General features: G+C 39.5%; 1 protein-coding gene across 3 annotated transcripts in view; it reads left to right on the forward strand.

Moving 5' to 3' along the window:
• The window catches only part of LOC125458306 (peroxisome proliferator-activated receptor gamma coactivator 1-alpha-like), a 140,901-nt gene that overhangs the window by 110,237 nt on the left and 18,166 nt on the right, over positions 1-12,498 (forward strand). For 2 of the 3 annotated variants that reach the window (XM_048543488.2, XM_048543491.2), the window contains exons 2-3: positions 5,733-5,909; positions 11,396-11,587. In XM_048543488.2, the coding sequence (XP_048399445.1) occupies positions 5,733-5,909; positions 11,396-11,587 (369 nt within the window). The remainder of the gene's footprint in view (positions 1-5,732; positions 5,910-11,395; positions 11,588-12,498) is intronic. The other variant, XM_048543490.2, reaches the window with a different exon arrangement.

A 12,498-nucleotide genomic window follows, 5' to 3' on the forward strand; every position in this document is an offset into this window, starting at 1 on the left:
CATAGCATCAGTGCAGATCTGAGTTAGCTAAGCATTCCAAAATAACCAATTACATTTAATAATTGATGGTGAAATTGCTAACTAAGAATTTTTTAGTCTTTTATGGATTAGTGCCTGCTCACTAACTCAAGTGTCTCAGCATGTTTGCCATGTTTTCTACATGACAAATCTTGTGACTGTTAGTTTAAAGCACCAAATAAGCTGTTTATTACCAGGGTAAAACACTTGCATCTATTCAAATTTTGCTGAAAGCATTTGTGACATGAATGAGCCAGTTACTGCAAAACGTGCTGTTAATAGCCAAACCCATGGAACTGAGGGACTGACTTGGCTCATTGCTGTACCACCAACTTGTCACAGAATAGCATGACATAGTTGTACTCACAGAATTATATTTTATGAACACTGGTCCAGATAATGCCTCCCTGGGTAGATTCTACAAAACTGGCAGAACAGATCCAGCAGAGGTGGTAGCACAGTGGTATGCAGTCAGGAAGGAGTTGATCTGGCAGTTCTTGCCGTTTTACTGTGGATCCCATGAAATGTCATGACATCAGGTCAAACATGGGCAAGGAGACATCCTGCTAATTGCCATGTACCTTGCCCTCAGCCCGTGAATCAGTATGTGTCCCTATCGGGCAGTTGAATGAAGCAGAGGATGGCAAAGGGTGCAGACTGCGCTCCAAGGTGGGAGGACCTCACTGTCCATCATCAAGTAGTGGTGGCACCATTACTGACCGAGCAGATTGAGTCCAAAAGGGCATTGCTGCTAGACTGGATCTGCAGCAGTGGTGAAGAAAATAAGAAGAGGAGAAAAAAATCATACTTGACCTCATTCTCAAAGCTGTATGTCACAGATTGATCATCCATGACACTAGCAGTAAAAATGAGAATGTCTAATCTTCATTCATATTGATGATACATCCATCATGTTATTTGACTTTGTCATCCTGTTTAAAAAAAAGATAGACTTCAAACAGATTTAGCAGCTTAAGACTTAGTATCCATTAGATGCTGTGGGCCATCGGCAGCACCAGAACTATACACAAACAGAATCTACGACATCATGGCCCGACATACCCCAACACTGCCATTACCATCATTTGAGGGGTCAACCTCTCATTCATTCGAGAATGGAGGAGGGCCTGTCAGGCATACCGAAAATGAGATGTCAACCTGGTGAAGCTACAAAACAGGACTACTTGTGAACCAAACAGCAGAAGCAGCAAAAAATAGTCAGGGCTAAGTGATTCCATAATCAACAGATTGTAAAAAGCTCTGCAATCCTGTCATATCTCATCATGAATGGTGATGGACAATAAACAACTAACAGGGAGAGGAGGCTTCACAAATATCTCCATCCACAATGATTGGGAAGCCTAATACATCAGTCCAAAAGAATTTGCAACAATCTTCAGCCAGAAGTGCTGAATAAATAATCCATCTCAGCTTCCTGTTGAGGTCCCCAGCTTCACATCTATTTTGTGCTGTTCACCTCAGGATGTTGCAAAGCACTTTCAAACAAAGGAAGTACTTTTGTAATGTAGTAACTGTTGTAACATAGGAAGCAATCAGAAGCACTGTAAGTCTGAACAGCATTAATTTGCTTTTAATGTGTCTTGCTGTCCTTCATTGTGCAGAGTATAAAGTAGCAGCGCTTCAATAAAAATGAACCTGGCTGACTCCCAACATAAGTGCTCCAAGAAAGTATTTTTGCTGCAACAATTGAACACATTGGTGACTTTCTGTAGTAATGAACTCTTGATGTTTAGATGAAAGGACTGGCGGCGCCAACTGTTTGCTAAAACAATCCAAATCTAATTGCACTGTCCCAGGCTCCCATGTGACCTTCTTCTGTTCTTTAAAAATGCAATTGATTCTTCCTCCACCAATGGATGTTTTAAAACCTTTCATGTTTCAACAGCCTATTGGTACCTCGTAGATGGCGGGCAGGCTTTAGGGAGTCACATGCCTAGGAATTCTCAGCCTTTGATATATTGTTGAAGCCACAGTATTTGTAATATCATTCCAGTTTGATACCTGGTCAGTAGTGAATTCAGCAATTGCTGTTCCATTGAATATCAAAGGGAGATTGGTAGATTCGGTCACGTTAGAGATGTTCATTGCTTGAAACTTATGTAGTGTGACTGTCACTTGCCACGTAGCAGTGTAAGATTGAATATTTTTTCTGTCTTGCTGTATAAGGATACAGACTGCTTCAATATCTAAAGAGTTATGAATGGTATGAACATTACCACTTCTGACCTAATGTTGGAGGAAAGGTCATTAATAAAGCGGCTTAAGATGGTTGGGCCAAGAACATTACCCTGCCTGCAGTACTTCTACAGCGATATCCTTGTACTGAGATAATTGGTCTCCAAAAGTCCTGTACTCTAACCTGTACTTTCCCCCAGATAGCTCGTGATTTCAGTTTTACCAGAATTTCTTGATACAAAGTTGGTTAACTGCTGCCTTAATGTAATGGGCTGTCATTGTCATCTCTTCATAGAGAATATTCAGTTCCTTTAAGAGACATTGCTCTTAATTTCATGTGCAGTTTAGAATTTATTTATTTTCTAGGTATATAAAACATTAAAAGTTGGTGATCAGCACTTAAAATTGCTAGAATACAATTTGCGATAAAACTAAATTGGGAAAAAATTACACAAAGATTAGAAAAAATGAGGTAAATTTCAGACATTAAATAATGTACCAGGAGTGCAGTGAAATCATAAAACAAAATATATATTTCTGATTTCTAGCCACATCTCCAGTGAGGATACTGGAATACATTAAGAAAAACACAGTTGCACATTTGCTGCAGTGGAAAGCAGTCACCTTGTGTTGCAGTGAAGGAAAGTGCTATCATTAGAACAGGGATTCAGTATTGAGAAACAGATGGGATTTTAAGTGCATTTACCTGTCAACAGCTTCTAGTGTAAACCTGCAGTGTGACATCAAAATTGCTGCCAGGCACTGGAAGGAAACTCACTCAGATTGATTGTTCCTCCTCAGAACTACCAAAATGTGACTTTCAGCAACCAGTTAAAATTGATTACCTCAGCACCGCACACTGTAGAAGACCTTCAAAGGACTGATTGGAAAAACTGAGTTAGACAAGTAAAATTAATTTAAATTGATTAGACCAGGCTTATTTATTTATTTATTTTTAAAAAAGAATCACTCAGCATACAGATCCTTCAAACACTGTGACTAGAATCTTTCCTTGAGGCTTTAATACAAGAGAGACCTTGTGAATAATAGCTTATTCAAAACAGCATGGTATGATATATGGCTATCTTTCCTATTGAAGTTCTTTGCCACTTAAAGATTATCTGCTGCACTTGTGAGGAGGGAATTCAATCTTATTATGATTGGAATTATACAAGGTGGTGCATTTTCTAAAATTTATTTTGTTATACCTTTAGCTGTTACATCAATCAACAAATAGCATTTAAGTACAGGTAAATATTTTAAAGCCGAGACAAGAGTTCACATTAACGTGGTGATCACTCAGTCAGAGCAAAAATTGTGATTAACCACAATAAATTGTCACTGATCCTTTGCACCAATAGCATTGCAAAATTGTTTCAAACCCACTTTGAACCACCTTATCAAGCATTGTAGGATAAATTTAAATTGTCTTATTGCATTGTGCATTATTGCTGTTACTTAAGAAAGGTTTCTGGAACTTGTGAGATAATAACGATACAGAGTTTTATTGGTTTTTAAATCATAAAATCCTTTTGTCCCTCATTCGCTGGAAATCTGCCAATTCTAATTGCCTGGCTGAATAGTTTGTGTATCATTTTAATGCTGCTATGGACAGTCAGACTGCTACAAATTGAGTAGGTCCTTGGGCCCAGAAATTGGATCAGGCCCAAACTGGAGTGTGCTTTAGACACTGAATATGTTAGAGGTGCTTGTTAAGGCTGGCAGCATGATTAGAGGTGAGGTGATATCAAATTGGATGGCTAATATAGTTTTTGGGCAGAATGATGATAGCTAATTGGGAGAAAATGAACAGAAGTCAGGAGAGGCCAATAGTTTGAACATGGAGTGCTCCTGCCTCACATTAAGCTAAATTTTCCAAAGTTGGCCTCCACCAACTTGGTATTTCTGACAAGTCAATTTTTATATATATTCCAATGAAAGTATTTAAAGGACATGATTTTTCCTGGATTTTCATCACCGAGACAGGGAGTGGGAATCAGGAAAATTCACAGCTCAGCTTGCCAGTCTTGGGAGAAAGTGCCCACAAAAGGGATCCCAAAGATCTGGGTAAAGAGTTCGGTGGTAGCCCTCGAGGCAACTGAATATCTCCATGAAATGGGCTGCCACATTGATGAGAGGTGGGGTGGTGGCCAATAAGGAATCTAACATGGTCCTGGTTCCAGGAATTTGTTCCAGTTGCAAAATGAACAGTGAAAACCAAGCTGTAAACCCCGTGCCCTCCAGACGCTATTAATTCCTCCTGTGTCCAGGCTGGACCATGAGCCCCATCCATTGGGAATGTTTTCACCAGGGTTCCAGTGCTTCAACAGGGTAATGGATGTTGAAGGGTGTTTGGGTTTTCAGCTACGTCCCTTTATGCATACTTACCTGATAGCACAAATGTCTGTTTCTGTGTATGTTGAAGCATTGAATCCCTTGCTTGCATGACAGCTTTAATCTCTAAACTTTGCTGTCAATTTCACAATGTTTATTTGCACAAGTTTTTACAAAGTTTCAAATGGTTAAAGTTTATGTCATTGATATTTTTAACGGATATGGATTATTGATATGTTTATTGACCTGTAATTTTTAAAAAAACTGGGGTGTACTTTTAATTTATAATGTTGAATGAAATTACAGTCTACAAAACTCTGTTTTACGCACCATATTGTCACTTTAGGATTCCCTGTCTGTGTAGCATGTAGTGGGCCAATCTGAATAGAAGTGGTGTGGTTTGACTTGGGGGCATAAGGGACCAAGGTGGGACTATTTTAAAAGTGCTCTCTCGTCAACCTGACACAGGTCAAGCCCTAATGTTTACTGTAGGCCGTCATCACACGCAAATCAAAATGAAGTTGTTTATGAATTTATTTTTAAAATCTTTTTCTGCCTGGAAAAATGGGCATCTTTAGATCAAATTTCATCCTCTTGGTGTTAAACATAGTAACAATATAATGTTCTCATACTTTCTATAGTCTGTTGCATACTGTGCACATTATGAAAATTAACATCGGCTGACCTGGGAAATTGGGACACTACCGCTGCACCACTAGAGCCTCTATTTAGCACAAATTATGTGCTTGCAAGTAAAACATTAGTACCTACTGTTGCAAAGTGATTATCATAAAATTGAACTAGTTGATATATCTGTAAACTATGCTTGCAATAACTGAATTCCTATCAACAAAAGGCACGTACTTCTCTCTTCTGTCTTGGATCCACTTCATGTCACCGATCTTATTTGAGCCAATGTGTGAGAGTAATTCTACACAGTGCTTTACCATGCAGAATTCTTGAAAACTTAACTGCACCCAATACGACAAGCATACATTCAATGGGGGGAACAAAACAGTTAGTTCATACCATTACTTTGCCATCAAATTTCTCTGTGTTCCAGCAATCATCCATAAACTTATTATTGTATCTAGCTGTATTAAAAGGTTAATTTTATCTGGATTGTTCCTTCATTCTGAAGCTTAGGTTAATAGCAGACTAAGCCCAATTATTCTCTTTTGCAGTATGATTCAGTGGCTGGTGATGACCGTCTATATTCAGACTTCCCTGAAATTGACCTTTCCCAGCTGGATGTGAATGACCTTGATTCAGTTAGCTGCCTTAGTGAACTGCAGTGGGACAATGACCAGACAGAAATAACTTCCAGCCAGTATAATACAGAAGATTCTGAACTTTTTGAAGTAAGTATGCATTTCAGATCTTGTACTCAATTCTGCAAATGCTAAGTAAGCTAAAACATGGTAGAAATTAAATCTTTACATTTTTTTGGAGTGAAAATATTTTATCATTTCTAATTCTACGTATTCAGTAAAAGAAGGGGAAAATGAGAACATTCTGGTTTTTCAGGCTGTGCACTCTTATTTATTAACCCTGCTATTGAAGACCATGCCACAGTAGTTCAATACAAATGAAAACTATTAATGTAATAAACATTTTAAATGACACACGATCATTCCAGAAAATATGTTTAAATGTACACTTTAATAATATTAATTAAAATTCTGAGTCCCCCACTCCCCTGTATTACAAGTAATGAGGGCCTATGATCTTCAGTTAATCTAAGACATCAAGTATATCCTATGTAACCAGCCAGTTATCTTTAAATTGAAGCTCAAAGACTGAGGTTGATTTCAGTGTTGGATTGAAAGTGGACTAGGTCAACAGCTTCCTGTCTGTCCTTTAGCTTATCTCTGCACTTGTATGTAATTAACTGGAAGTGAGGTGTGATATAGTCGTGACATAAGTAGAGAAGAGGATTGATGCAATCGTACAACCAATTGAATCCTACTCTTCCTTGAGATAAGCTCCTCGGTGTGGGTCAAGTTTTGCACATTATTATGGATTAGACAGGGGTTGCTGACAAATATCTAAGGGCAGACAAATTTGAGGAATGTATCACAGTTGACAGAGTTGCTGGCTTGCGTGAGGCTGAAAATGGCCATGTCCAGCAGTTGCTTTTGTACCTTGCACTTTATATGAACTTTCTGCATAGTGGAGCTCAGGTCTGTGGTGTCTTTGAGTTGGCAGAAACTGCACTGCAACACTTAAAGGAGTTTCTCAGCCATTGGGAGGGGGCTGCTGGGAAGGAACCCTTTGATTAGCTTCGCTGTGGAAGACAGGACGGAGACTGCTCCCGTAATGACCCCAGTCATGAAATCATACAATTCCTACAATGCAGAAAGAGGCCATTCGACCCATCGAGCCTGCATCAACCCTCAAAAGCACATCATAGCCACACCCAGCCTCTTGAATCACTCCCTTGAAAAAGAATGATAAGGAGCGCCTGAGATCCCTAGAATGAAGTGTTCTTCCCAATATGTAGCTGTACAGGAGTTTACCTCTGCCATGTTTCATTATTTTGGCAGGGATTTTATTTTTCAGATGTTGACTGGCTTTTTCAGCCTCACTTGTGATTGGGATAGTGCTGAGACCCAACTGGACTGGATGTTGAGAAATGGAATTAGAATATTCAAGTCAAAGACAGAGGTTCAGTTGTTTGAAGAGTTTGTCAAAATGTTCCCTCTAGCGAGCTTGGATTTCTCCCTGTCCATGAATAATCTTGGCTGTCAATAGGGTGAGAGCTTGGTGCTTTAGATCCTCTTTACTGTGCTAAAGAAAACACAGATGCTGTTGGTACTCTTCAGGTTTTTGCATCTCCTGTAGTATTTCCATCCCATATTTTTCTGTATATCTATATTTTATGCTGAACTGCTGCCTTCATCTATATATGATACTGTTGCATTTCTCTTAAGCGGTGAAGTCTCTAAACTGTGAAAGCTCAACTGTTACTTTTGATTTTAAGTCCAGTACCTCTTTGTAGTTTTCATCTAATAAGTTAATATATCTCATGGTAGAGACACCAATAGTTGTTTGTTATGGTGGACTACAGTGTTCAGTGTCCAACCACCAGGAGCTACAGAGACTAATAGTAAGGTGCTGTGTGAGAAGGGCCATCTTGATGGGTTCATTGAGACCTTCAATATGAGTTTTCTTGTGGCATTTTTCTGTTGCCTTCACAACAGATGGTAGATGGTAGATTAGGTAAGTGTTGATCAGCACCTGTCATGGTACAAGTGATGCGAACATCTCTGTGGCCCCTTGCTCAAACACTGACATAGTGAACTAACTGCCAGTGTTTGGACCACAAGTGTTGCCTTGAGGTCTTGCCTTTGTCATAAATCACGTTTTGTTCTGCCAGCAAAACAGGGCCATGCTCAAAACACTTTGCTAGGAGAACCCTGCTGAAGTTTGTTCTCCTTATTCCTTCCTTGCCTGTCAAACCCTCCCAGAGATATGTCCTTCCTGACTTCTAACATACAGATCTCTGTGGTGGATCACTTTATTGCCTCTTTGATGCTTCTGTGTGTTCATTCAGAAACTGAGCAGCCGGTCATTGTCAATTCCTTCTCTAAAACTTTGAAAAAGTGGGTCTCTCATTAAATGCCCAGAAAAGTAAGGTCCTCTTCCAAATCGCTTGCACAAATATTACCTCTTCTAGGTAACAAATGATGAATGGCAATGTCCTGAAAAATATTAACTATTTCTGTAACCTTGGGAACCTCCTCATGACAATGACAGACATAGACAACGCAATTCATCATTGCATGTGATACACCAGCCCAGCACTTCAATCAACTGAGGAAAAAGTGTGTCAAGATCTAGAATCTCAAAGAGAAGTCTGTGCACGGCAGTGGCAAGAGACCCTCGGAAGGGCAATAGAAATACTTCAGCAATGAAACCAAGTGCGGATATACTTCAGTGCTGTCCTTGAAGCATCACTCCTCAAGAGATCAAACATCCCTGCTGACTCAGGGGAGTCATCGGCTTTTGACCGACCAAAAGAAGATATTTTATTCAGCAAATCATCAAACATATTGAGAAACTTCACTGGGAACGTGCAGAGGTGAAGTCAAGGTATTCGATAGAGCATACAAAGCCCCAGACACCTCATCAGTCTGACACCATCTGCCCCAGCTATGGCCCAATCTGCAGATTTTAACATTGAATTGACTGAACATTTCTGCATCTCTCAAACTGTAGTCGATGCAAGCCATGCACAATTTCAAGGGACTGTCCAAAAATAAAAAGTAACCAGTGCCAGGAATATTTGGAAACTGCACAATGCTAACAATATTAACAAAAGATTTTAAGTTGAGGAGCCTTCTCATCTAACTGTACAGTGAGTCCTTACAGGCATACTTGGTTAAAATTTATTCTATGCAACATGGGTCTTACGTGCACACTGAAGAGCCAACAAGAGTGCCGTGGCACCACCTTTGGGGAAGGCTCAATGTATTAAGTTTATTTTAGCACTTAAGTGGCCAGCAATGGACCTCGCTTGGGATTAAAGACTCTTGGGCCATGTGTCTCATTGAGGAAATGCTGTCAATCATTCAAAGTGATATCTACCAAAGACCAGGATCTGCAAGGGATCCGAAGCCAAAGCTGAGTAAGGAGGTGGGGTGGGGATCAAGGTGAATGTGCAAGAATGTCATCAGCAAAGGTGGGAGGTCCCTTTCAGCAAGCCCCCCCACTTCCTGATGTCAAGTCCTTATAACAAGCGCAGAGTCCTCTCCTCAGGAACCAAAAGAGTTTGCTTTCTTGGCTGTCCCATGTGCTGTCTCCCTGTTCTGTCATCAGCAGGTTGGCACCATTAATTGGTAATACCCAGGCATGTTAATGTAGACATCTGGAATCTTGACCAACAGCATGATTCGGGGAACGCAACTATTGTCAGCTTGTTGCTTGACTAGTCAGTGGGAAAGTTTCCTCCACCTTAGCACCAGCTTCCAGATGTCAGTGACCATGTCTTCACTGTGTTTTCTGAATTGGCTATATTCTATGTTGTCCTGATTCAGAATCTAGATTGTAGCTAACTGGTCCATCCAGTTTGTATCTTGTCTATTTTTGCAACAATAACTGAATGACTTGTTATAAAAACCATTAGACCATAACAAATAGGAACCGGAGTTGGCCATTTGAGCCCTTGAGCCTAATCTGACATTTCTTACATCGATTTTCTCAGCCTTGACTATACACAAGGACTGTCTTTCACAGCTCTCTGTGGCAAGGCGTTCCGAAGACACTCAACTCTCTGAGAGAAGAAATTCCTCCTCACCTCAGTCTTAAATGGCACCCTTTTATTCTGAGACTATGCCCACTGGTCCTAGGGTCTTCCATGATGAAAAACATCCTCTCAACATTTACCCTGTCAATCCTGTTAAGAATACTATAGTTTTCAATAATATCACCTCTCATTCTTCTAATTTCCAGTGAATATAAGGTCCTGATCTGTTTAGCCTTTGTACATGACACTATCCCTCCATACAAGGGATCATCCTCATGAACCTTCTCTGAATTGTTTCAATTGAAATCAAATCTTTTCCTTAAATAAAGGGATCAGTACTCTTAGTTGTCCAGATGAGGTGTCACCAGCACCTTATAAAGTTGCAGTAAGATTTCCCTCCTTTTATACTCCAACCCCTTTGAAATAAGGACCAACCTTCTATTAGCCCACCTGATTACCTGGTACACCTGTGTGCAAGCTTTCTGTGTTTAATGCACAATTAATACATTTTTCACCATTTAAATAATATTCTGTTCTTCCTTCAAAAATGAACAACTTCGTATTTACCCAAATTAAACTGCATTTACCAACATTTTGCCCGCATCCTTAACCTATCACTATTTCTCTTAAACAGTTTGGATCCCTCTCAACCACCTTTCCACCTAGTTTTGTCTTCCCTGCAAATTTGACAACAGTACATTCACTTCCTTCCTCTAAGTCATTACTGTATGTTGTCAGTCGTTGCAGTCTCAGTACTGATCGTGTGGAACCCCAATGATTACAGGTCGCCAACCTTAAAAAAAACCCTGTCCCCACTTCGCTGCTCCTGCCCATGAGCCAATTAGGCGAAGCAGTTCAGAGCCACTCGCTGGAGTCACATATAGGCCAGAATGGATAGGGCTTCCTCTTGAAGGACATGAAACCAATTGGGCTTTTGGATTTGATATTACTTTAGCTGGTGCTAATCTTTTAGTTTCGGATTCAAATTCCCAAGCTGCTGTGAAATCATTCTCTGGTTAATTAGCCCAGGTCTCTAGGTTACTAGGCAATTAAAGTACCCACCATGCTGAAACAGAGGAACTGCTCACTATTGTCCTGAATACTGATGCTATAAAGAGCAATAGTAATGAATTTTCTCATCGTTGTTTCCCCTTATGCAAATAAATCAAAATCTGTGTAATTGCCTTATACTTTGTAGCTCCTGTTCAGAAGTATAATCAGAGTTAAAATTGTTTGCTGTAGTATGCTTTTCACCTCGTGGCCTTCTGAATTTTGGCCTTACAGTGATTCTGCAAATTCTTTGTGCTGTTAGCAGCTGCCAAAGTGATTTTTGTTGAACACGTCCTTATTACAGTTATTTTCAATCTCCATTAATGTATTTATAATATATGGAAAGATATATGTAAAAAATTGTGGGTTTCCAAATGTAAATCTCAGACAGTCGGCCAGGTAATAGAAGCACATTTATCTGTGTTGTTTGGTTTATACAGCATGGATTAAAATTAAATGTAAAATTCCATGTTCCTCATAGTTAGTAAATTAAACATTGTGCAACTGTGCTAGATCCCGTTATCTAACCCCTTTGCTTCAATATTGTAGATCATAGAGGAAGAAAATGAGGCCTTGCTGGCTGCTCTCACTGAGACACTGGACGACATCCAAGTAGATGATGTGAGCCTGTCTGCGTTCAAGGAACTTGCAGATGGAGTTGTGACTGATTCGTTGGAAACTGCCTCATTATCAACACCAGATGGCAGTCCTTCCACCACACAGGCTGATGAACCATCTCTAGTAAGAATCCTTCCTACTGTTTAAAAGGAATTGGATGAGCCTCTGGGTACCCGCTGCATGGGTATAATGTAGGCAAAATAAGGTCTGAATTTTTTTAATTTTCAGGTTTAAAAATAGTAAAATAAGTTCTTTTTTCATTTCCTGTTAAGTTGCATGTACCATTAATAATAATTATTAAATAGGTTACTGAAATCAAAGTGCATGAATAGGCTAAGATATGATATATATTACCAGTAATTTAAAAATGTTACAAACAAATGCAGAATTTTCAATAAACAGACTTTCAATAGGCAAACTTGTTCTGTTTCCCCAGCTAATATGAATTTGGATTCAGATGGTCAGCTTTCTATTCAGACACATTCATCTACTCCATTCTCTTCACTGACAACTGTGCCCTCTCCTTCAGAGAAAGGGAGAAGTAGTTTAGTTGGGCTCCTTCCACAGGACTTTCAAGCTCACTGCTATTGCACATTTGACAGGAAGGTTATTACAAAATACAACTTTGTCAATCTGGGAGTAGATGCAAATGTGGAATTTGAAATAATATAAACACATCAGCTACGATCTTATTGAATGGCAGAGCAGGCTCAGGGACCAAGTGGCCTCCTGCTGTACCTATTTTGGATGTTCATGGTGTTATTTGTTGGAAGGTCATTTTCATTTGCCCCAAACTCTTCATCTTCCCCCTCTCTCTGTAAATGGTATTTTAATTGAATATTAGTATATAGGCCAGAAATAGAACAGAACATAACTCAAGTAGTTCAAGTGTACTGTTACAACGGATTTAGTAGATTGAAACCAGTATAAAATCACTTGGGATGGATAATCACATCAATCCTTTCATTATAACATTTATCTATAACGTCGCTATGATATATTCGACCATCAAAGATTCATGTACATTTTATTTA

The sequence above is a fragment of the Stegostoma tigrinum genome, chromosome 13 (assembly GCF_030684315.1).
Source record: "Stegostoma tigrinum isolate sSteTig4 chromosome 13, sSteTig4.hap1, whole genome shotgun sequence".
Lineage (NCBI taxonomy): Eukaryota > Metazoa > Chordata > Chondrichthyes > Orectolobiformes > Stegostomatidae > Stegostoma > Stegostoma tigrinum.